The sequence below is a fragment of the Myodes glareolus genome, chromosome 14 (assembly GCF_982192425.1).
Source record: "Myodes glareolus chromosome 14, mMyoGla1.1, whole genome shotgun sequence".
Taxonomy (NCBI): domain Eukaryota; kingdom Metazoa; phylum Chordata; class Mammalia; order Rodentia; family Cricetidae; genus Myodes; species Myodes glareolus.
The window spans coordinates 41,280,899-41,305,333 of NC_142039.1; the positions used below are offsets into that span (position 1 = coordinate 41,280,899).

Consider the following 24,435-nt stretch of genomic DNA (forward strand, 5'->3'; position numbering starts at 1 on the left):
GCATTCTTGAGTGGAAGGTCCTGGGAACAGACGTCACCAGTGGAACCCTGGCTTCAGCCTCAACTTGTCTCCCTCTCATTCAGTTGTGGGAAATCAGTTTTGTCACCAGAAGACTCTGTAACTGGATGGGCTTTTAAATCTGCAAAGTAACGGTGTCCAAGTAAATGATTAACCAGGGGTGAGACCTACAGCCTTTCCTCAGATGAAGATTTAACCTGGAATTCCATGGATGGTCTACCAGTACAAAAGCTTGCAATGGCAAAAGCCTCGTGTGAGGAACTGTGCAGAGCTGGGGGAGCGTGTTCTATGTTGTTCCTCTTCAGAGGTTCCCCTTCCCTTGGACAGCTGCAGGGTCAAACAACCAAACCTCTTCCTGTTTGACTCTTTGCCAAAAACCATTTAAAATTACTAGTAACCATTTGAACTGGTTTTTTGCATATATTTTAAAAATTATTTCTTATTCATTTGTTTTTGCTCTGTAGCCCTAGCTTTTCCCCCTGCCTCAGATTCCGGAGTGCTGAGATTTACAGTCATATACCATCACGCCTGGCTTGAATGCTTGTTTTGTTTTGTTTTTTCTTTCCTCTCCCCTAATATTTTAATTAAATTAATTTAGCTGTTCATTCAGAAAGGACAAAAGAATGGTGAGGTGTCTCTTCAGTAGGACTTTCAGATACCCACACTGTAGTGCAGCCTTGGATTTGTTGGGAGTATGGCTCAGGGAATGTGTGTTGCAATCAGGTGCTGGGCTGATCGTGAGCCCACTCTACAGTTGCAGGCCCTTTGTAGCTCCTTGTCGGCATACCGTGATCAATACATTTATTAGCATGATTATCAATAGGCCTTAATTATGGATTTTATATTTTCCTCCCTACAAGACAAGAGCCATTTCTTGCGCTTCGGTCACTAGCAGGGGACCAAGTCCAAGGCCTAGTTCTGAGTTCTTAGAGACACCTGCTCGGATGGAGCCGGGACATAAAGCAGCACCGCAAGAAAGTCTTTCAGAAGCCACTGCGAGCAGAGTCAGGGTCTAAGGAAAAGGAATTTCAGCACAGGTTTCAATTAAGTAGACAGAGGTGTGCAGGAGGATAGCTAATACCAAGCGTCTCTATGGGATTCTCAATCGAGCAGTATTTAAATGGCTTTACAGTAGTCACATATATGACTTTGGTGGCTTCTGAAGGTGGGCTGGTTTCTCGGGGACTTCTGTGGGATCATAAGGCAGCTCCTGATTTTGTACGTAGGATTACAGTTGATAAGGTAAGACCATAGGGTGCAAAGATTACACAAGTGGCTTTTTATTTCATTTTATTTATTTACTTTTTTTTTTACTGTAAATGAAGTTTATGATCTTGTCTGTTAGCTTCACAGGAATTTGTAGGTTCATATATGGCAAAGGCTCAAGGCCTGTTGGAAGGTCATATGTGTTCAGGTCTTATGTAGAGTTTATCGCTTATTTGAAACATCTCTCTATAAAGGGAATATTGTCTCTACCTAGGCCACTTTAATAGCAAATACTGCTAACTGGGCTTCAATTATTGGCTTTTCGCTGTTAGACTTCAACCAGACAGCAGGCGAGGGACTCCTTTGCCTTGTGTATCCCTTTAACTTCCCATCTCTCTGTTTCCCCCCTGACCAGGTTTACATAGCAGTGTCCCGCCAGCTTCTTTGCTGTGGTCATTTTTCTTTAAAAATATGAGGAGCTCATTTGATAATTCCAGTTAAGTCTCTATTATGAAGCTCTCCCACCATACAAAGTAAACCATCGCTTTTCCTTCCCTCTGGGAGCTCCTTCTCACAGTCAGTTCTCCTCATTGTTTCGGAGAGCTCCATTATCCAGCTCCTACATGAGAACAGACTGCCCCTCCCTTTGTTATTCCCTAAGCCGGACTGGCAGGTGCTAGGCTGATTGTAGTTGATGACGAACTCACCGTAGGGTGAATGAGCCAACACCGTTTTTTCTAGACCACTTAGAAAAAGAGTCCAGTTCACTTAATTTCTTCTTCCCATGTTTCCTGCCTGTGGAGAGGCTGTATCTCGTGGACTTCCAGGTATTCAGAATGCTTATCTGCCAAATGGTGCTATTAACTTCTGAACGAGTTGGAAAAATATGGACATAGATGAAGATTATTAGTTTTCTAGGTCAAGAGAAATTTCAGTAGTGTCTAAAGCAGCATTCTTGTTTAGGACTGCCATCTAGTGTCTACTACAGCAAACAGTATGACTGATTCCAAGATACAAACTCCAAACTTAATGTATTTGCAGGGGGGAAACCTGTCTTTCTAAAACTAAATATATTGATAAGTAGTTAATTGGTAGCGATGTGTTTTCATTTTTCAATTTCTATATAGGAACTAAAAGTATTATCTGGTTCAATTGACTTTTTCCCCCTTTGAGAAAGGATCTATTTCGTTATGTATTCCAAGCTGCTTTCAACTTTTAGGAATCCTCCTGCCTTATCTTCCAGAGTCCTGGGACTATAGCCATGAGCCACCACACCTGATTTGCTCTGTCTATAGTCTTGCCTGGCCTGGACTCACTTGGTAGACCAGTTGGCCTGGAACGCACAGATATCTGCCTGCCTTTGCCTCCTGAGTGCCGGCCTTAAGGAAGTGTGTCACCAATCGTGGCTTCATTTGAAAAGTTAATACCGATTTGAATGTGAATGTGGTGCTGGAGGCATAAGAAATGCTAAAACTGCTGCACTGTCTTAGAGAAGTCTGAGTTCTCAGTCGTCTTTTCTGAAGGCTGAGATTGTAATGGTAGCACTAGGTAGGATATTGTTAACTGGGCTAACCACGGTGCTGGAATGTCTGTTCTGAATGGTGTTCTGTTGGCTGTTTGTGAGCCTTAATGGCACTCACATCAACTCTGACATGGTTGGGGACTAGCTTGTATGCAGATGTTTATGTACAATATTTTAAAAATAATTTTTATATTTCTCAGCATGCACATTTGAAATACGTCAAACATTATAAATATACCAGAGCTATGTGCATTGATTCACAAATCCCATAACAACCCATAAAACATATGGTATTATTGTTGCCTTTTTCAGATGATAAAACTGAAGCAAAGGTAGGTTAATTAACTCATCTAAGGCTAAACATCCAGAAAACCAAAGCTGAACTGAATTCAGATAATCCTGTTATGATCCAATATGGATAGGCTTTGACTAATTTACAATGTTGATTTGTTTAATGAAATTATAAAGAAAACACAGCTGCAACTATTAATCATGAAAAGTATATTTCATAGATTGACTGCTACAAATCTTAGGTCAGTTAATAAGAATTTGGTCACATCAGAAGTTCTGTCTAATGTTATCCGATTGTGATAAATTTAGGAATATATGCAGAGTGACGAAACATCATGGTCTTCTGAATTAACCAGGCATCCCCTCCTGTCGTCAAAAGTATGATCTGCCTAGAATGGAGAAAACAGGGACAGGGGGATTGTGTGAGGGTCTTCACAAGCTTGCAGAATGCACATGTAGCAGGGTAACTGTGGGGGAACCTTTAAGTGGATAGTGATAACTTTGCGTTATTTACTCATCTACTGGTCACCCAATGCATACCCACATTTGTTTACACCTGTGCAAGCACACACAGGCATGCATACCCCATTCCTTCCGATGTTTGATGACCTTGCACCATCTCTTCTTAGTAGGATAACACCTGGGTTCTGGGACCTTTAAAATGCATCTAAGAAGAGACCCAGTAGCTGGTTGGACTTGATCTACCCTCATCTGTTTCTATAAAATTCAGGAGAGGACTACCTCTCCCAGAATCATGCCCATGACAGAGGGTTCTTATATCTTTTGGGTCTAATGGGAATAACTGTTAAATGTGGAATTTCTGAGTGAGCCTACTCCAAATCTAGAAGGGAAATACTCATTACTTAAGCCTCACTGTTTTCTGAGTAGAGGTTGTTGCTCAAGAATTGGGCATGGTCCCTGGCATATGAATGGAGGAAGTAGAATTAAAACCAAACCAGGTTGCCTCAAAACTGTTTCTTTCCATCCCCGACATCACTAATAAGTTGTAAAGTCCTCCCAAAAGCAACCTTACACATTTTGGGTTAGCCTAGTATGGCCTTCTGAGTTGGTTAAAGCCTGAAGAACTTCCAGCAGATGTTGTGTGGTTTCTTTCCCTACTCAACAGAAAATATGTAGTGTAGAATACATAGCATACATGTGAATAGCATATAGTGATAAATGTATTTAATGAAGTTTATATCTTAAAGGATTATCAAATAAATCAAGGTTATCAGCTATCAAATTACCTAATTTAATACCCAGCTTCAATTCCTAAAATGGCACCTACCACAGGTTTAATATGTTAAAAGATTTTCAGAGGACTTGCTAAATTATTCGAGTGGAAAATGGGCTTGAAATTTAAGAACTTGAGGACCACTAGGTTAAGCTATTCTCCTTGTTTGTTTTCTTTTTGAGACAGGTTTCACATAGTGTAGGCTGGTCTTGAACTCTGTCTTGAATTCTCGACCCTCCTGCCTCCCTAACACCATTGCTGGGCTCACAGCCCCCTTGCTGGGCATAAGCAGTTGTGTGTTACAGTTTCACAGCTGAATCGCTAGCTACTTAAGAAAAAGGTTTAGCCCACACATTATTCTCCTAGAAATCTTTTTTTTTTTGTTGGACATTCCCTTTCCTATCAGGAGTTCTTGCTCTGAAATGTTTGTCCGTGCCCGTCCTGTAGGTGCTTGCCCTTGAGAGAAGATGTTCTCCATGCTTGATCTTTGTTTATCTTCACAGCAGGTGTTCTGTGTGCAAATGAACATGCAGTGTCCGGTGCAGTTTTCACAGCTTGTTGGCAATGCAGGGTAAGAAAATAATGTCTTCGTATATTTGGCACAATCTGTACATCATATTTCCTATAAAAACAACCACTGTGTGAGAATGCATTGGCTCTGATCAAAGTGATTATGTTGGCCTCTTATGTAAGCTTAGACAGAAGAAGTATAAAAAAATGTATATTGTCATGATTGACAAATCTGTTTCTTTGGAAGGTGAACTTGAGGTTTTGAAACTGTTTTAAAGTCTTTTGGAAAAAGTTGGAAGAAGGAGGAGATGGAGGAAGAGGAGGAGAAGGTTTATCCCAGGGCTCTGTCAACAATTTCAAAGTGACAGGGGAAAGTTTAGCAGTGTGTCTCTCTTTTTGCAATTCTCGACTTGGATTAAGTTCCTCCTGTTTGTTTTGCTACTATGATGTATTTCTGTTTAGCATTTGCTGGTGCTCCAGGGAATAAAAGTTCAGTAATTTAGATCTTGGCCCTTCAGATGCTCAGGTATTTCAGGAAAATATTGGAGCTAATGTTTGATCTTGTATCTGTTAGACAACTGCACGGAGAAATTGAGAAAAAAAAAAACAGAAACACTGCGAATGTTACTTGCAGAAAATATGAGACCGAGGTGAGAAAAACAGTATAAGTCTCCTGACATCACTTACACATTTCTTCTTATGCTGCAAAAAATTGTCTCACAGTGCACCAGTTAGCATTTATCATTCTGAAGCCTGCATCACTAATAAGATCCCTTGATGCATTAGGAAAAAACACGTTCCAATCACTCAAAGTTGGGATCATCTGTTGGGGGATATATGTTGGTTAACTAATAGTGGTTAACCAGTTACCTCTAAAAACTGTTCCAAGCCCACTCTGCCATGTTGGAGGGAGGAACTGGAAAAGAAAAGGTGTAAACCCCCATTCCTTATACTTGTCCTAACTACTCTCATCCTCCGATGAGCGTATCTTGCTGCTAAGCCTTTTCTGTCTCCAGCTCCTTGCAGACTAAACAGTACATTATCTATATATTTAACTCTGCCCATCATGGGAGCACAGCCTGAACAGTAGGACATGGCGAAAGCTTTGCTACCTGTAATCTTCATCATACATACAATGTACAAGATTTCATGACAGTCACCACAATGCTTCATCAGTGACCTCATTTCATGAGAAGGTCATATCCTTGATCTGAACTTCTGCCTGGAGCTCATATTAATAAAAGTTTTCTTGCCCACAGCTATTCAACTTATTTCAAAATCTAAGACTCCATGGGACACTTATTACCTGGGATTATAGAAGGCCCTTCTGTAACAAGGCAAACTTTTTCTAAACTAGAATTTTTATGCTCTGAAATTCTGTGCTGCAGCAAAAAATAAGCAAGTATTTGCTCGTTGCTTTAAAAACAGATCTTTCAAAGTCTCTAATTGACACTTTTTGGGAGGGGGTCCGCATGCAGGCTTATGGGGGTCCTTTCGCTTTTTATTATCTCTATTCTTCAGGGTTAGACCCCCTACCTTGCACAACTCAGAGGGGAACCAAGAGCTTCAAAATACAGCCCGATGTTTCCCCTTTGGAGAAGGGAAAAGGGTGCCCCGCCCCCACCAGTGAAAAGGATTTGACGGTGTCTTTAAATCAGATATTTAAATCCTTAGCCCCCCATCACATGGTACATCCCCAAGGCCTATGAGCCCCCATCTCAACCTGCCCAAACTGCTTTAGACTGGAAATCCCAGTCCTAGTCCGCGGTTATGGTGGGTCCATACTCAGAAGTCACCAAGGACTTGTGTTACTTCCCTTGCGAAGAAACAGAATAATCGTGAAAATTTAGGCGGAAATCGTTTCGTTTTTGTCCCTAAATTAAGGGAAGCATGTGCCCTATAATCCCAGAGAAAAAGAACTCTCAGGGGCAAAGGAGCGACCAGGTAATTTAGAAGAAAAACAGAAAGTGGTCTCTGTTTGCCTGGGACTTCCTTTGGAGTTGGGGGAGTTAGGGACTCCTAGATGCGTTGTCTTTGGGGATGAGGAAAAAATAAACAGATATTCCGAAGCCTGAGGCTTCTCGGATCCGTTACCGACCAAAGTCGAGAGATTTGGTGCAAGACATTTTAATATTTTCTTCTTTTTGTGAAGTGTAACAAACACAAGTTGGGCGCAGCGCGGCTGCTCTGAGCTTGCCAGCCAGGCAGGCCGCTGGAGCACCAATCAGCGCGCGCCTGCGCTCTATATATACGGCGGCCGGGCCCTTGCTACTCCATCGGCATATTGCCACTAGTTCCTGAGTTTCGAATCGTCAGCATGTCGGAGACCGCTCCCGCCGCCCCCGCTGCCGCTCCTCCTGCGGAGAAGGCGCCTGCCAAGAAGAAGGCTGCCAAGAAACCCGCAGGGGCTCGACGCAAGGCGTCCGGACCCCCGGTGTCCGAGCTCATCACCAAGGCCGTGGCCGCCTCCAAGGAGCGCAGCGGCGTGTCCCTGGCCGCGCTCAAGAAGGCGCTGGCGGCCGCTGGCTACGATGTGGAGAAGAACAACAGCCGCATCAAGCTGGGGCTCAAGAGCTTGGTGAGCAAGGGCACCCTGGTGCAGACCAAGGGCACCGGCGCCTCCGGCTCCTTCAAGCTCAACAAGAAGGCGGCTTCCGGCGAGTCCAAGCCCAAAGCCAAGAAGGCGGGCGCGGCCAAGGCTAAGAAGCCCGCGGGTGCAGCCAAGAAGCCCAAGAAGGCGACCGGTGCTGCCACACCGAAGAAAGCCGCCAAGAAGACCCCGAAGAAGGCGAAGAAGCCCGCGGCTGCTGCCGTGACCAAGAAAGTGGCCAAGAGTCCGAAGAAGGCTAAGGTCGCCAAGCCCAAGAAGGTCAAGAGTGCGTCTAAGGCTGTGAAACCCAAGGCTGCCAAGCCCAAGGTTGCTAAGCCCAAGAAGGTTGCAGCCAAGAAGAAGTAGGCTGTCTTCCTCCTAAACCCAAACGGCTCTTTTCAGAGCCACCACATCCACTTAAAAGAGCAGTGACATTTGTGTAATAACTCCTTCCTCCTTGCTTTCCGCAGAAGCAGGTTGCGTGGGATGCAATCAGTCAGCTCCCCGCGGGGTGGGGTTTCCAGTCCCACTTAGAGTGATGCTTGAACTGTCGTCGGCTGGGCGGCCGAGAAGTGCTGGTGCGCTCCCCATGGCTGTCAACAGCAAAGAGCACCCCTTGGCGCTAGCCAGCGTTAGATTGTAGATTATTTGAAAGTTCCGCCCTGCTTGCGGGTTGGCTCACTCCCGCTCAGGACTTTGGTCCTTATGGCTCACTCCCGCTCAGGACTTTGGTCCTTAGTTTCATTGGGCGCCATTCGTTGTTGCGTTCTCCTAGAAGCTTTCGCTTCTTGCAGGGAGAAATGCATCCCGGACCCTTTCCCAGGGCGGTTTATGTGCTTAGCGCCGACGAACTGACTTACTTAATATAAAAGACTTTTAAGCGATAGCTGCGGAAAGGACCCACCCGCCCAGTTATGCCGGATCCGTGACTGATGTTTCTCGTACTTTCGGTTTGTTTCCTACAGCAAGGGACTGGTGGGGTCGAACTGCGTCACAACCTTGGTCAGCCATTTTTTTTTCTAAAATGGCAATTTGCGGGTTGTTTGGACTTGTTTTGCCTTCTTTGACACAGGTTCTCATTTTTAGATTGTTATCGAACTGATGTGTTGGAATGCGTCCAATAAAAGCATTTAGTTTTCATTCATTATTGGGGATTCTTTCATGCTTGCAGCTTTTTTCCTAGATAGGGTGATTGAGATTCCCGTTCTTCACCAAATCGAACAGATTTTTTTGTTGAAGCTTGGACCACACTGCTGGTGTTAACTATAAAAAATGGATAGCATGCCTTTTAGAGACCTACAACAGGCATTTCCACAACAGTGGGTCCTGTGTTTATTTCAGTGGCTAAGTTTATTACCTGGGAAAGCCAGGAGATGAAAAAAGGAAAATCTAGTTTTCTTCTAGTGTTTTGAGTCCTCAGTTTAAATGAACAGCTTTTTAGTGCAAGGCATAGTAAACAGACCCTTCCTCTCTACCCCACGACCTCAGGACTGTCTGAACTCTCAATTCTTCCCAGCTTTTGTTTTACGTTTGCCATAGGCTAAATGCCTTGGCTAGACTAAATGTAAAGTTTCTGTTTTAGTCCGACTGGTAGTCTCTAAGGTAGAATTATCGTCTTGATCCAATGTGGAGGGTACTTAACACATAACAAGGATTCAAATATTGTTTGCTAAACTGATATGTTATAATGTCTTCAATAGGGATGAGAATTAATTCCTTCCCACAGTCTCCCCCCCTCCCCCAATAGTTATTTAGTTGTCCAGGGCAATGAGCATGCTATCAGGTGTTCTACCACTGAAATGTGTCTCCTTGTTTCTATTTTGTGAAATAGGTCTCATCCTGTCTGTAACCTAGACTGGCCTTAAACTTGTGGCCTTCCTACCTCAAGCCTCCTGTAGTTGGGATTAAGGTATTTGCCACCATGCCCAGTTATTTTCTCTTTTCCTTTGTCCTTCGCTGCCGCCGCCTCCTCCTCCTCCTCCCCTCCTCCTCTCCTTCTCCCTTCTCCTCTTCCTCCTCTTCCTCTTCCTCCTTCTCCTCCTCTTCCTCCTTGTGGTGTTTAATATGTTTTTTGAGATGTTCTCTAGTATCCCATCACTCAGAAAAAAGTTTCTTGGCATTTTGATTGAGATTGTGTTTTAAATAATGTGGAGCTGGCACAGTTTCTTATGCAACAACAAAACCTTGTTTTTTCTTTCTGTTTAGGTATTTATCTCCCTAGAAGTCTTTAAATTTTCTCCAAATGTGTCTTGATAGTCTTCTTCCTTTTAATCCTATAGGCGTCTTTATTGCTGTTGGCAATAGCACTTTATGAGATTTGATTCCTTAAGTGACATCCCAGGAAGTGGACATTAAAACTACTAAGTTATTGAAGCAAATGCATTAACAATTTTAGGACAGGTCTGTCCATTGATACATAAGGTGAGCACAGTTGTAACACATATGAAACTTTAAAATCTAAAAGCACTATTCATAAGGGGAAAAAACTCACAAGTAAAATCCATTTTAAATCCACTACATCTAAAATATTGTCATTTAATGTAAAATGAATATAAAATAGGCAATATGCTATGTTTTTTGTTTTTGTACTGCATCTTTGGGATAAATGTATTTTTTTTGTGAAAACTGGATGTCTTGAGTGTTCCTGATGTTATTGGACCCAGTTAAGATAATCAGAAATTTTCTGTTTAAAATGGAATTGAGTTGGATTTAATGGCAAGACTAAACCCAGCCACCTGGAGACTGAGGCAGCAGGATCTCTGTGAGTTCAGATAAGCCTGGTCTAATGAGTTCTCGGCCCAGCAGGGATACATAGTTGAGATCCTGAATCAAAAATAAATCAATGGGATTTAAAAGATGGGATTGAACTACAGGAGCAGAGACAACCCAATGTCTGGTGACTGCGGCTCCTCTTCTGGGCCATCAGAAAGGAGAAACCAAGTCTGTTGAGCAAAAGGGTAGAAAAGAGCAAAATTACAGGGAAGGACTAGATAAAAGATGTGCATGGCTATATTTTCTCGTCCCCACATCTGAGTTTCCCAGTTCTTTCCTAAGCCCTGTGAACTCCTGTCCCTGGAAATGCTTCACTGACCTGAATCAAATCAATTGAGTTGTTGCAATTGTGGATGCTAAAAGTAGCCCAGGGCATGGTGGCTCATCTGTAAAGTCAGCACTTAGGGAGCTGAAGTAGGAGGATCTGAAGTGGTCCACCAGACCGAACTACTTAGCAAAATCTTGCCTGAAAGACAAACAGAAAAACTGCTGGGTGTGGTGACTACACCTTTAATTTCAGCACTTGGGAGGCAGAAATAGGTGGATCTCATTGAGTTCAAGGTCAGCCTGCTGCCCTTAGTGAATTCCAGGTAGGCCAGGGCTTTGTGGCGAGAGTCTGTCAAAACCAAAGCAAACCAAATCAAAAAGCTCACCTACAAACAACCACAACAAAAATCAAAAGAACTAAACATCCAACCAACAAAAATGTTACCTCAAATAAAACCACAAATAGCGTTTAAAGTAAGACTGAGGATATGTCTGTAGTGAGGTCTTGAGTTCCATCATCAGTAAATAAATAATAATCGTCATGTAACAATAAAGCTCAAAATAGTGATACTATCCAAACTATCCACTACAGTGCATCTTTGAATATTTTCAAATCTACACATTTATTTCATTTCTCTACTTCAGGAGTTGTATGTGAAGAATCATCTGAAGAAAAAGTAATTGCTTTTATAATTTTTATTCAATGCTTCTTTGGATTTTTAAAACTAGCCTGAATATAGGTAATGTTATATAAACATATTTTGCAGTTCTTTTTTTTTTTGTATACTTTCCTCTCCATTTTGGTATTGGTGGTGAAACTAAGGGCCTGTGTCTGCCAGACAAATGATCTCCCATTGAGCTATATACCCAGTCCCCATCTGTACTTGTATAAGAAACACTTTCCTTTAATTATTTGAGTGCTAAAAATAATAGCTCACCCACAGCCTTTAGAATAACATTACAATTCCCTCACCTTCTAGTTTTTTAATTTTTTAATTATTTTTAATGGTCTTTACTTTTTTCCCTTTACCTCAACACAAGTGCTTCAGTAGGTGGTTGGCTTACGTTTGGCCAGCTCTTTATTTGAGCCTAAATATTGTTTAAGATATTTTTTTTTCCTCGGTTTATGTTTATGAGATTGTCACCAAGGACTCTCCCTTTACTTTTGAGTATCTGGTGACTTCTGAACTGATAAAGCTCAGATGAACAGGAGAAAAAAAATCACGAGGTCATGCATATTTTAAAAGCACAGAGTTCACAGAAAAGGAATAAAACTCAAAGATGTAGTTAGAACTGAGAAACTTAGAATAAATTATGGTAGCCCAGGAAATTTGGGCTTAGGTTTCAAGAGATGACACAGGTGGTGAAGAGAACCATTCCTGCCCTCATCTTCTCCGAGGAAAGCCTTGCATGATCGCCCTCTTTGCATCCAGAGTGGTAGAAATTGTTCTCCGTTTCCAAGTAGAAATTCCTTCACCAGGCAAATTTCTTCTAGTTTAGATAAGAAAACTGATTTTTTCTGTGTCTGCTGATTTTCAGTTCAATATAATCCTCACGCCAACATGCCAACATTCTCTTTTCTTTCCAAGTTTATATCTATTCTTACTAATTTTATAATTTCCAACAATTAGATATACTATTACTCTCCCTAGGCCTAAAGCTAACAGGTAGTTGAGCTACATAAACTGGAAGGGAAATGTACACAATAGCTTTGTGTTTGAAATCCCAGCTAGAGAGGAACAGAAGCCAGGCATGTAAAGTTCCACCATCAGAGCATTTGGAAGAAATCGGGAATTAGGGGCTGGTGGCAGCAGCACTTACTGAGAGAGCTAGCATTACCTGAGCACTCATTTGTAGTAAGTTAAACATAGTAGGTGTTTATTATACACTTATTTCACAACACAGACTTGGCATAGCACATCTAGGTGGGTGTTATTATTACTCCCATTTTAGAGATTAAGAATGGAGGTTTGGCAACACTAAGGATTCAATTAGTTAGCTTCTGATCTATGAGTCAGTATCATTATCTACTATGTAGTAATAATTTCCGCAAAACTATATGAAACATAAATTTAATTTAAGATTTCTAATCTTGCATTAAAGCTAAAAGAAACAACTGAAGTCTATTTTAATGTTGTCAACCTAGGATGAACAAATATTTAAATAATTTGAAATATTTTTTCAACTTTTTTCATATGAAGTCTTTGTAATCTGGAATACACTTTTTACTTAAAGCACAATTTGAACTAGACTAGCTAAATTTCAAATGCTTATCTGCTATCTATACAGTTCTCATAGTAAATAGTTTAGGGAAAATAAAAACATGCTCTGGGGTAGTATCTAGCTGTTTCCAAGGAAACTGACTCCGCTGTGGTTCTTAATTTTAGAGAGCATCATTAATATCGTGTGTTTTACTGGCTCATCTATGTCTCTTCACGCCAGCTCTGGTCAAGTTCAGAATCTAATCCAGGCCAGTCTCTCACAACTTCTCTTGTCTATCTGGAGGCAGCCTTATATCTGAAATGAAATCACCTTTGAAGAAGATGAAGAAGAAACTGTGTTTGATCATCCATTTTGTTACAAACTTCTTTAAGAGAAGATATTAATTGTATTTGTTTGCTGTGAGACTGGCTGGTAACATTTGTCAGTTGTTAACTTATTAAAATCCCTTAGTCTGAAATGAGAGAAAATGATTTGATAGCTAGTAATAATAAGTAACATTTCAAGCTACCTTTTATATTTATTTCTTTTGAGACAAGGCGTCACATTGTTGCCCATATTAACCCATAATACACCCATGACAGCCAGGCCTCAAATTCCTTATCATCTTGCTTCAACCTCCTGTTGAGGCTAAGTACTTGATTCAATACTGGATGAATCTATAAAGTGTTCTAAAGTTATACCAGGGATTTCACTTAAGGTCGAGTGTTCAGATTGCTCGTAATTATCGTTTTTATTGAACACCACATGCTTTCTCCCCACTTTCTCGGAGAATGGCATCACCATCTAAAGGATTCTAGTAAGCAGCCATGACCCAGGGCCAGAGTCTCGAAGCAGATGAGCTGTGCGAAGTAAAATGTAAACCAAGTACGGGACGCAGGTGTGGAGCCATGTATGATCTGAGAAAGGCAGAGCTTAGAGACAAGTTTACCAGGTGTCTGACCTCTGAAATCGGATCATAGGTCTGTACTCATTCTGTTATTTAGTATTATGTTATGGATATAATTTTATTATGTATTGTAGTCATTTAGACTTGGGTTTTTGCATACACATCTACTGTGTGTATATAAAATCTTACCAGGATCCAAACAACATAATGGTATGCGAACAAACAGCATTCTTAAATTTTGCATGTTTTCCAAAATTAGAATATTCAACATATTCATAGGGTACCTAAATTTAGATATAGAACAGCTATATTTCTTAATCTGGGTAGATTTGATGCTTCTATTCTGAAGGTGGGAAGACTCAGCTGTGCTTTCCAACACAAAACGCAAAGCCTGTGCCATACAGTTACTCTTAGTGCACAGAAAGCAATCTAAAGATATTAACTGATCCTTTGAATTACAATCATTTGAGAAATAGAACTAAAAATGACAGGATATAAAACCGGTAGAGACCATTGAATGCAACATAAAACAGGCTACAGCACCATTACATGAAATTTTGGGTGGCTCTTAAAAGAGCCTTTTTTAAAGAACGAGGATGATTACATTATGCCCTCTCGCCACGAATGCGGCGGGCCAGCTGGATGTCCTTGGGCATGATGGTGACCCGCTTGGCGTGGATGGCGCACAGGTTGGTGTCCTCGAACAGACCCACCAGGTAGGCCTCGCTGGCCTCCTGCAGCGCCATGACGGCCGAGCTCTGGAAGCGCAGGTCGGTCTTGAAGTCCTGCGCGATCTCGCGCACCAGCCGCTGGAACGGCAGCTTGCGGATCAGCAGCTCGGTCGACTTCTGGTAGCGCCGGATCTCGCGCAGCGCCACGGTGCCGGGCCGGTAGCGGTGGGGCTTCTTCACGCCGCCGGTGGCCGGGGCGCTCTTGCGGGCGGCCTTGGTGGCCAGCTGCTTGCGCGGGGCCTTGCCGCCGGTGGACTTGCGAGCGGTCTGCTTAGTGCGAGCCATAGTAGTCACGAAAACTACACAAATGTAATGAAGGAAGGGAAATCTTGCCCTTAAATATACTTAGAAACATTCTGATTGGCCTTGAAACTTTCGAAAGTCCCGCGCCACAAACTCATTGGCTGAGAAATATTCGTAGTATCCGGCAGCGTTAAGAGTATCTGATTGGCTTCAAAGTTAGAGAAACCTTGTACCCACCCACCCCCCCCCCCCGAAAAGGAAAAGAGTATCTGTTTGGTCAAATTATTCTGACACTTTCATATTACCTTTTATTTTTTTAAAAATTGGGGCTTTTTAAAAAAAGTTTTGTGTATCCTTGGAAATCCAACAAGCCTGAGCGCCTTTACTATGCTCCATTTTTCCTTCGTTTCGTGGTCTTATTGTTTCGTCATGGTACAATATTAGCGGTTGGTCAAGAAAAAAATCATGATTCAATACTCAAAATTTATGTTCTTTAAAGAAAGAAGTTTCCCACGGCCTTAATGTGGAGAGTTAGTGCATAGCCTTAGCAATCTCCAAATTCAGACATTTAATGGAAGAATATTTTAACTTTGTTTTGTAATAAGTTGTAGACCGTGAGGTTTTACGTTGGAGTGCAACATGCCTTTTCAATAATCATGTATTAAAAGCAGGATACTCAAGGTACCCTATTAATCACATTGTTTTGTGGAAAGTAAGTGAATCTTTACATATGTTGGTGCTAACTCCCGACTTTGGTCTTTGGTTCTATTTTTCCTTGGCCTTGTGGTGGCCCTGGATCCTCTTGAGCAGCAGCAACGCCTGTATGTAGGGCAGGACTTTGCCCTGCGAAATGATGCGTTTATTCTTGTCGCGGGCGGCGTTGCCAGCCAGCTCCAGGATCTCGCCCGTCAGGTACTCCAGCACGGCAGCCAGGTACACGGTGGCGCTGGCGTCCAAGCGTTCCGAGGCGTTACCCCGGTGGAGGAGCCCGCGCACGAGACCGACAGGGAAATGTAGATTAGCCGGGGAAAAACGGGTCTTGCCCTTGGAGCAAAGCTCGCAGACAATCTGAACAATTCATTACCGAAAACACGTAAACAGTGAAAAATCAAGTGTTAAAGTAAACGTTCTTATAGACTAGTCTAGTTAATAAAAGAGAACAGTCCTATTGGTCACGGTAACCCTTTTTTGTCCAATAAAAAATAAGGATTTGGGTCCTTCATTTGCATGAAGCCGTGTAAATTTTTTTTTTTTTAAATCCTTTACTTTTATCCAATCAGAGCTGGTTAATTTTACAGCCTCATTTGAATTTCAAGAGTATAAATAAAACCATCCTGCCCTGCTTCTTTTTTTCCATTTTAGGACTTACAGCTCCTATTTGGTCTGTAAAGGATGCCTGAACCTTCCAAGTCTGCTCCAGCTCCTAAGAAGGGCTCCAAGAAAGCCATCACCAAAGCTCAGAAAAAGGACGGCAAGAAGCGTAAGCGCAGCCGCAAGGAGAGCTACTCGGTGTACGTGTACAAGGTGCTGAAGCAGGTCCACCCCGACACCGGCATCTCTTCCAAGGCCATGGGCATCATGAACTCGTTCGTCAACGACATCTTCGAGCGCATCGCGGGCGAGGCGTCGCGCCTGGCGCACTACAACAAGCGCTCGACCATCACGTCCCGGGAGATCCAGACGGCCGTGCGCCTGCTGCTGCCCGGGGAGCTGGCCAAGCACGCCGTGTCCGAGGGCACCAAGGCCGTCACCAAGTACACCAGCTCCAAGTGAGCGCGCCCATCTCCGCTCTTAACCCAAAGGCTCTTTTCAGAGCCACCCACTCTATCAAAATAAGAGTTGTAATTGGTGTCCTTTGCACTTTAATGTGTTGGCCCCAAATTTAATGTGTTTGTACTTTAGTAAAACACAGGTCATTTAGGGTTTACCTTAGGTGTTACACGTTCACTTTCTACTTAACCAGTTTCTGTTCTATTGTGCGCTTACTAAGTGCTTGCGTTGTGGGAACGTTTATAATGGTAAAAGTTTAGGTTTCTAGTGTGATCTTAGTACTTAAAAATTGTACCTAGTTGAGCCCTCCAATTGAAAACAACTAGTTTCCTAAGTTAATATTTTTTCCTTCGTCCAGAAATCTTGGGCCTTTTAAGGGTTGGGCATTGATAGTGGCCGGAACTCTCAGGAGTTTATCTGTAACCACTTCGCTTTGCTGAGGACCATGTTGACAACTCCAAGACTTCCAGAGTAATCTCTAGAAACTGGTAAAGGCTTTGGTAAAGGATTCAGCAGTGTCCTGAGCCCTTGGACTAGGGGAGGGAGGAAGACTGGACCAGGCCTGGTGAGGTAAAAGGCTTATTGAGTAGAAAAATAATTTTTTTCCACTGGCTTTGAGAATAAGACAAATTTTGGAAAATAACGGAGGTCTATCAAGAAACAGGAGGCAAGCTGGATGGTAGTTGGTGCAAGCCTTAAAGCCCAGCAGTAAGGAGGCAGAGACAAGTGGATCGCTGAGTTCAAGCCAGCCTGGTCTACAGTGCTACAAAGACCCTACACCCCGCAAAGAAAAGAAAAAAGAAACGGATGGCAGAAAGCCCAGAGACTGTTCATTATCCAATGTGGCAAAATGCATAACCAAGAGGCAAGGAATACCCTATTCTGACTTAATTGCAGGCTGGAAGATGTAGGTTTCTCAATTCTGCCTTCAGCATCTTTCAGCAAAATTTTGAATTAAATTATGAAATTGAAATCATTATGTAGCTGAGGTTGACATGAAACTTGATCTTCTTGCTTCTACCTTGCAAGTGCTTGGATTACCTGGGATTATAGAATCGTGACATTACTCCCTGTACATACGATTCTGAGGTCGATATCCAGGATTTGATGCATGCTATGTGAGCATTCTTTTTCACCCAGTCACATGTGGAAGCCATGATGGTGTTTGGTTTGTTTATATTTGCTAGTTTTTTGTCTTAAATTATTTATGTGTGAATCAGGTTTTAAATTTTAAATTTTAAGTTTCTGAAACTTAAAATTTACTTACTTAAATATTCACCACTATAAATAGTTTCAAATATAGACATGGTAGGCAAACTGAGACAGCTTTTTAAACCATAAAAATACATTTTGATACTCCTCTATGCACTTTATGGGGAATATTGTAGGTGGGATTTGTCGGTTCTGTGATAAACATAGGCTATCTCCATCCCATTACCTAGCTGTGCTCCAAAAGTTGTATAAAATCGTTTTCAGTGGGCAACGGTTAACACCAACATAATCTTTTTTTTTTTTTTTTTTTGGGTTTTTTTCGAGACAGGGTTTCTCTGTAGTTTTGAAACCAGTCCTGGAACTGGCTCTTATAAACAATTCATTCTTATAACATTTCTTTGAGTGTGATTGCATTATTTATATCTCCTTCATTTTTCTTTCTCACTGACCAAAATAAACCATGCCTCTCAAAATTCTTCGGTGTCATCGAATAATTTTGAAAATACCAGGCTAACAGGATTTCTTAAACCGCTGCCCACCTCAGTCATCTAAGCACACAAGCTGAAAAAGAAGCTCAATTTTGATCAGTTCCTTCTCCAAACCTGAAGCAGGGAAAGTTTACCACAAGAAAGACTACATGTTAAGACCAGACATTGGTATGTATTGTCCATTTAATACACTTGAACACATACATACCAATCCTTTCAAAAAAGACATGTTCTTTCTTACCTTGCTCACATTCCCATGATGTACAGTGAAAACATCAAAGAACCACCTCCATCACACTGGATTTTGGGGCAGGAATTATTCTTTCCTGTGAAGCTTACAGACAGCTAATTTATATATGTTTTCTTATGTTCATTCACGTGTAAATATATTTCATAGGCTTAATTCATCAGACCATGAGTCACGGGATGTTTTCCAACCCCTACACCCTGCAGCAGGCTATGCACAAGTAGAAGAATGGAGGATAATGGGAGTTTTGTGAAAGCTTAAAATGCATTGGGTTACAGTCAAGTGAAAACAGGAACACGAGAATAATGGAAACAGCTTGGCAGAAAGATGGGCGAGGCTTTCCTAGCGAGCAGAGGAGTTCTTGGTACCTCACAGCCTTGCATGTTCTTTTGAGTCAGTGACTACGCACGTTCTCTCTGCTTTCAGTCTCCAAGCTTCTAGCATTTTAGTGTTAACAGGCCCACTATAAGAAAACTTGCATGACATATTTATACTAATATATATCTACCTACCTATCATCTATTTATCTACCTATCTATCTACTTAAGTACACACACACACACACACACATATTTTTCTTTTTTGAGGGGTGGGATTTGTGGAGGCAAAACAGAGCCTGGCGTAGACTCTCAAAATGTGTACTCAACCTGTTATGGGGCGCCCATCAGAGATAACCACTCAGGCACAGTTTATAGTAAATTGAATTATTTATTTCTCAGTCCTGAGCATTTAGGGTGAGAGGCTTTTAAAGGCAAAACCCACATCCTGGGGTCTCACTCTACAAATCTAGAGAGGTTTTCCGCAGTTAGCAGTTTAACAGGCGTTATCTGGGGCATCTTGACCTCTGGTTCCTAGAATGCATCTGGGTCATTTTGAATGGGATTCTACCAGGAAATGAAACTAAAAATTGAACCTGAAATGGCCTTAGCATAAACACGAAGTGCAGTAGGCTCTGCACCGTCTTGCCCTGTCACAAAAACTATAATTCTATGTGACTCAAAACAACTCAGAAACACACCTGCTGTGTATTTGAGAACTTTTGATAACAAAATCTAGAAAGAAAAATGTCATTTAGTAATTTGCATTTAAACAATGGTTGGGGAAAAGTCAGAAGAGCCCTTGGCATTCAACTACCAGAACCCTTTTTTTTTTCTTTTAAAGTAGAAGTTTAAAGAAAATTGAACAGACAAAAAGAGTCATATGCAAATTAGGAAGTCAAATTCTTAGTTTCTATTGGATATTATCTCTTAACCAATGAGAGCAAGGCATTCAAAATCCTTCAAGCTTGTATAAATACTTCACATTTCCAACTCAATGCTTACACTGAAATTTTCTTCCTTTCTATTTCCTGCTATAACTTAACTGTGGTTATGTCCGGACGTGGTAAGCAGGGCGGGAAGGCTCGTGCCAAGGCCAAGACCCGATCTTCCCGGGCCGGCCTGCAGTTCCCCGTGGGCCGCGTGCACCGTCTCCTCCGCAAGGGCAACTATTCCGAGCGGGTGGGCGCCGGCGCCCCGGTGTACCTGGCGGCCGTGCTGGAGTACCTGACGGCCGAGATCCTGGAGCTGGCTGGCAACGCGGCCCGCGACAACAAGAAGACGCGCATCATCCCGCGCCACCTGCAGCTGGCCATCCGCAACGACGAGGAGCTCAACAAGCTGCTGGGCCGCGTGACCATCGCGCAGGGCGGCGTCCTGCCCAACATCCAGGCGGTGCTGCTGCCCAAGAAGACCGAGAGCCACCACAAGGCCAAGGGAAAATAAGTTGCTCACCTATATCGTGGACTTTCCTGGTGGAAGTGACCTTAAAACAAAGGCTCTTTTCAGAGCCACCCACCTTTTTCCATAAACGAGCTGCCACCTCAGTTTGAGTTTTTTAGTATAGTCCGTGGTGTATTGTGGAAGGCATACATTACTATATGAAACTCCAAATCTTCCTTTGTTTTATAATTTCATACAAGTACTTTCTCCAATCACTTCGTGAACCAGTGTTGAGAACCCGTTAGGATACATCACTAAACCAGAATAAGTAATTTTCTACATACGTTTCTCCAAACTGGTCGTGAACCAAAGTTAAGAACCCATTGGTGTTCAACAACACTAAACAATTAGCATCCGAGTATAAAGGCACAACAATACCAATCATTACCCGGCGTTAAGGCACCCTTTTACAGTTTGCACTGCTCCCAGTTGGTTTTCGCTGACACGAGTTGTTTTCGTGAGACTCCTATTGTGCATTCAAATATTTGGAAGTGATAAACAGTATTTAATACTAAATTACTGCAGTACTAAATTACTGTCAATCCCATTAAACCTTATTAGATGAAATTCCTGATTACCTGAGTTGAACATTTTCAGCCTGAACCTACTGAATGTACAGATTCCTGAGTAAAATTTCTATCCACAGCAGTTATTGTGACGAAAGAGTAAAAGTGGACGCAAACATGGCGGAGGGGCGGATGCGCGGTGTGACGGAAGGGGTGGAGAGAGGGCAGGTTCATTGAAAAACCCGAAAGCGTGTGTTTTAATCAGGATTTAGGAGCAGAGATCGACCAATCCCGGAAAAGCGCGGGATCGTTTGAATGTTCTTGTGTCCAATAGCGGATAGCCTGATTGTATAAAAGATGGACAGCGTATTGGAAGTCATTACATAGTATTTCGCCTTCTTTTTGTTTCACTCATGGCTCGTACCAAGCAGACCGCTCGTAAGTCCACCGGCGGCAAGGCCCCGCGCAAGCAGCTGGCCACAAAGGCTGCCCGCAAGAGCGCCCCGGCCACCGGCGGCGTGAAGAAGCCCCACCGCTACCGGCCCGGCACCGTGGCGCTGCGCGAGATCCGGCGCTACCAGAAGTCCACCGAGCTGCTGATCCGCAAGCTGCCGTTCCAGCGGCTGGTGCGCGAGATCGCGCAGGACTTCAAGACCGACCTGCGCTTCCAGAGCTCGGCCGTCATGGCTCTGCAGGAGGCCAGCGAGGCCTACCTGGTGGGTCTGTTCGAGGACACCAACCTGTGCGCCATCCACGCCAAGCGAGTCACCATCATGCCCAAGGACATCCAGCTGGCCCGCCGCATCCGTGGGGAGAGGGCATAAATTCTTAAGTCAGTGCAAAGTTGAACCCAAAGGCTCTTTTCAGAGCCACCCACGTTTTCTGTAAAAGCAGCTGTGATTCAAAACTAATACCTTTGAAAGTGGCTTAACGAACAGACCATTCTATTTGTTATGTGTATTGTCAGTAGGTACTAAGGCTTAGATACTGTTATTTGAAACCCTTTATTATACTGCAGAAATTTCTTTTTTTTCTAGACCTTGTTTCATGTTTTTCCACCAAGTTTCTTCTACCTAATTAAAATTTCCCAAGATCTAACTTCATTGGGTGGTTTGCCTTAATATACTTTAAAGAATGGAATCCCATTGCTTTGCAAAATAACCATTTCATATGAAAGTAAATATTAACTGGGCCCTAGTGGCTCAGGCATGTACTCCCTAATACTGCATAGGCTGAGGTGGCACGATCACAATTTTGAAGTTTGCTTGCCTTACAGGATGATTTTAAAGATAACTGGTAGTTTATTAGGACCCTCTCTCAAAATCCGAAGGTGCTCAGGTAGAGGTCAAAGGGAGCCAACACTTTCCTAGCCAATATACAAAGAAGAAGAAAGTAAAGGTGTATTCCAGGTGTTTGGTTTTTCTAGTGGCTTTTAAAACAGCTCTCCCTGCCAACTGCTTGTCATGTACAGGTGTTTCAAGGTGATGGGGTCCCTTGAAGGTCTACCATCTCAATATTTTGATTTTAGCTGTGCTGGCTTTGATGTCCCCTGCTTTAGTTTCTTTTTTAGATATTTTCTCCTTTCATAAGAAACTAGTGTTTTCAGTGCAGGTCCCAGCAGGCAAGCACTTACTGTTTTTCTGTGATAAGATAGTCTTACATTATCCTGACTCCACAGCCCCCTCCTAAAACCAAGGGTTAAAAAAAAAAAAAAAAAGGATTCTGGATTCATTCTTTATTTACTTCAGGCTTTTCTTTAATAGAATTTCACAATGAGAGCATGAGAGAGGGCAAGCAAGCAAGCGAGTAGGTTCCTTCAAAAGGGTACACACCAGGGGCCTGGCACCATAAACAGCCATTTGTATGGGAAGCTCACGCAGACTCATTCTGTTCTTGATGTCTGTTGTGTCATGGGAAAGGATCTTTTTCTCCATCTGAAAAGGAGATCAGCACCAGCTGTCCTTCATGATTGTGGCTGGGTATATCTGAATGCCTGGTTTCAGTCTTTCACTGTCTATTATTTTTTTTGTAGTTTAAGTTTTTTAAAAGCCCAAACTAACTTCTTAAATTACTTTCTACCTGGCATTACTCAGTTGCATAAAGTCTGCTCAGTTTATGAATAAAATGTTATCATGTACTTGAAAATCAGCAATGGTAGAAATTCAAGGTCTTTTAGGTTTGTTTTGTTTCTTTGTTTCAGCAAGGGGAATAAGTATTGTCTAATAGCTTCTTATTCTCAACCTAAAACAGGAGAAAAGAAATATTGTTCAGCAGAGTCTACAGATGAGATCATTGTTTACCAAACTATCAGGCACTAAAGGCTAAGTGAATTTTGATCAAACATTGTTTAGCTTTCTTTAGCTTTCTTACTCTCCCATAGTTGTCTGTACTCAACTTGGAATAAAAACACTTAAATTTTTGTGGCTGGGCAGTGGTTAATCCCAGCACTCGGGGAGGCAGAGAGAGGTAGATCTCTGTGAGTTCAAGGCCAACCTGATCTATAAGAGCTAGTTCAAGGACAGGGCTCCAAAGATACAGAAAAACCCTGTCTCAAAAAAACAAAAATAAACAAAACACTTAAGTTTTTGTCATTTCTTCCGGTCTTCATTTGTGTATTGTGACTTGTTGCCTTGTCCCAAAAGTGATCTAAATTATATTTTTTTGCCAAATTCATTCTCAGGCTCTGATGGAGATCCTGACAGTAAAGCCTTACCTTTAATCTATATAAAATTGAACAGACAGCATGTATTAGACATACTAGATAGTGGCTGTTATAAGAAATTCCGAAAGCATGTGTGCTCCAAGTACCAGAGAGTGGTATTAGGCACAGGATGAAATTACAGCTAGTGTTCTTGAAGGCAATAGCTTGTGTGAAAATTCAAAGCTTTTAAAGAAAAGTCCGATCTTATGTTCAGGACACATTCTTTAGGTTGAACAGTAGTCATACACAGGGACACACGCCTGTAACCCAGCTTTGGGAGGTTCAGACCAGAGGCTTACAAATCTCTTTCCTGGTTACATTGTGCTGTGCAACATTTTCTGGAAAAAAGAGGAGGGGGAGGAAGGAGGAGGCAGAAAAGGGAGTGGGAGCGGGGAGAAAATAGAAAATGGAAAGAAAGACTAGAAAGACAGGAGTTAGCAGCAGGCCATCAGTCTTGACCAGTAGAAGCAACTTCCTGAGTAAGAAGGTAAGCATGTAGAAAAAAGTGAATGGAAGTTCATAAACTTGAACCACACTGCATCTCGGCTGGGAAAAGCTGGGATATGAATGCCAATGCACCGTAGAAAAAAGGACAGAAAGAACTTTTCAAACAATTTTTAAAACTCCATCCCCGAAATACAAACCAGGATCTGACACTGTCTTCTACTTTACCATCCGCGGTGAGTAAAGCAGCCGCAGTGCCAGACAGACGACTGTGATGAAGCCCATCACACAGGGTTTATTTCCGCTGCCACTTTTCCATCCCTGGCCATCTCTGAAGTGAGGACAGGAATTTACTCAGGGCAGAAACCTGGAAACCTGAGCTGCTGCAGAGACCACAGAGGGGTAATGCTTACTGACTTGCTTCCCATGGCTTACTTTCTGAGAGAACACAGGACCACCAGCCCAGAGATGGTACCTCCCACAAGAAATCCCTCACTGCATCATTCCCTAATTAAGAAAGTGTCCTATAGGCTTCCCCAGCCTGACCTTATGGAGGCATTTTCTCACCTGAGGCTTCCTCCTCCATGATGACTCCAGCTTGGGTCAAGTGGGCATAAAAGTGACCAGCAAAAATATTAACAAGTAAACATATTTAAACAGTACTTCTTTGGAACAATCATCACATTTTAACGTATTACCCAATCCAATGCCCACAAAATACTGGTAGCATTATCAGATGAGTTTTATAGGTAAAAGGGAGAAAGGGGAAAACTACCAGTTTTCCTTAATTATCTATTAATTCATCCCTTTGAAC

At 42.4% G+C, this 24,435-nt stretch overlaps 5 protein-coding genes across 5 annotated transcripts; 3 read left to right on the top strand and 2 right to left on the bottom strand.

Annotated features, from left to right (window-relative positions):
* The first annotated feature begins 7,058 nt into the window (after positions 1-7,058).
* Positions 7,059-8,515, top strand: H1-2 (H1.2 linker histone, cluster member). The gene has a single exon (XM_048428076.3). The coding sequence runs from the start codon at positions 7,099-7,101 to the stop codon at positions 7,735-7,737; it is 639 nt and encodes a 212-aa protein (XP_048284033.2). The 5' UTR covers positions 7,059-7,098; the 3' UTR covers positions 7,738-8,515.
* A 4,589-nt stretch (positions 8,516-13,104) lies between these two features.
* Positions 13,105-14,556, bottom strand: LOC125396236 (histone H3). The gene has a single exon (XM_087896471.1). It carries the CDS (start codon positions 14,533-14,535, stop codon positions 14,125-14,127), a length of 411 nt encoding a protein of 136 aa, XP_087752597.1. The 5' UTR covers positions 14,536-14,556; the 3' UTR covers positions 13,105-14,124.
* Positions 14,557-15,258: 702 nt separating this feature from the next.
* On the bottom strand, positions 15,259-15,850 carry LOC125396197 (histone H2A type 1-B-like). The gene is made up of 2 exons (XM_048428026.3): positions 15,824-15,850; positions 15,259-15,561 (listed from the first exon to the last, which is right to left on the bottom strand). Exons 1-2 carry the CDS (start codon positions 15,848-15,850, stop codon positions 15,259-15,261), a joined length of 330 nt encoding a protein of 109 aa, XP_048283983.3.
* Positions 15,843-20,547, top strand: LOC125396237 (histone H2A type 1-B). The gene is made up of 3 exons (XM_048428083.3): positions 15,843-15,973; positions 18,046-18,058; positions 19,574-20,547. The coding sequence occupies exons 1-3, from the start codon at positions 15,886-15,888 to the stop codon at positions 19,971-19,973; spliced, it is 501 nt and encodes a 166-aa protein (XP_048284040.2). The 5' UTR covers positions 15,843-15,885; the 3' UTR covers positions 19,974-20,547.
* Positions 20,548-20,780: 233 nt separating this feature from the next.
* On the top strand, positions 20,781-22,987 carry LOC125396235 (histone H3). Its single transcript, XM_087896472.1, has one exon. It carries the CDS (start codon positions 20,890-20,892, stop codon positions 21,298-21,300), a length of 411 nt encoding a protein of 136 aa, XP_087752598.1. The 5' UTR covers positions 20,781-20,889; the 3' UTR covers positions 21,301-22,987.
* The last annotated feature ends 1,448 nt before the right edge of the window (positions 22,988-24,435 follow it).

Coding starts and splice junctions, on each gene's coding strand:
- H1-2 (XM_048428076.3), top strand. CDS start 7,099: ATGTCGGAGACCGCTCCCGCCGCCCCCGCTGCCGCTCCTCCTGCGGAG.
- LOC125396236 (XM_087896471.1), bottom strand. CDS start 14,535: ATGGCTCGCACTAAGCAGACCGCTCGCAAGTCCACCGGCGGCAAGGCC.
- LOC125396197 (XM_048428026.3), bottom strand. CDS start 15,850: ATGGAAAAAAAGAAGCAGGGCAGGATG. Junction 15,562..15,823: donor AAAAGAAGCAGGGCAGGATG/GTTTTATTTATA, acceptor TGAATTGTTCAG/ATTGTCTGCGAGCTTTGCTC.
- LOC125396237 (XM_048428083.3), top strand. CDS start 15,886: ATGCCTGAACCTTCCAAGTCTGCTCCAGCTCCTAAGAAGGGCTCCAAG.
- LOC125396235 (XM_087896472.1), top strand. CDS start 20,890: ATGGCTCGTACCAAGCAGACCGCTCGTAAGTCCACCGGCGGCAAGGCC.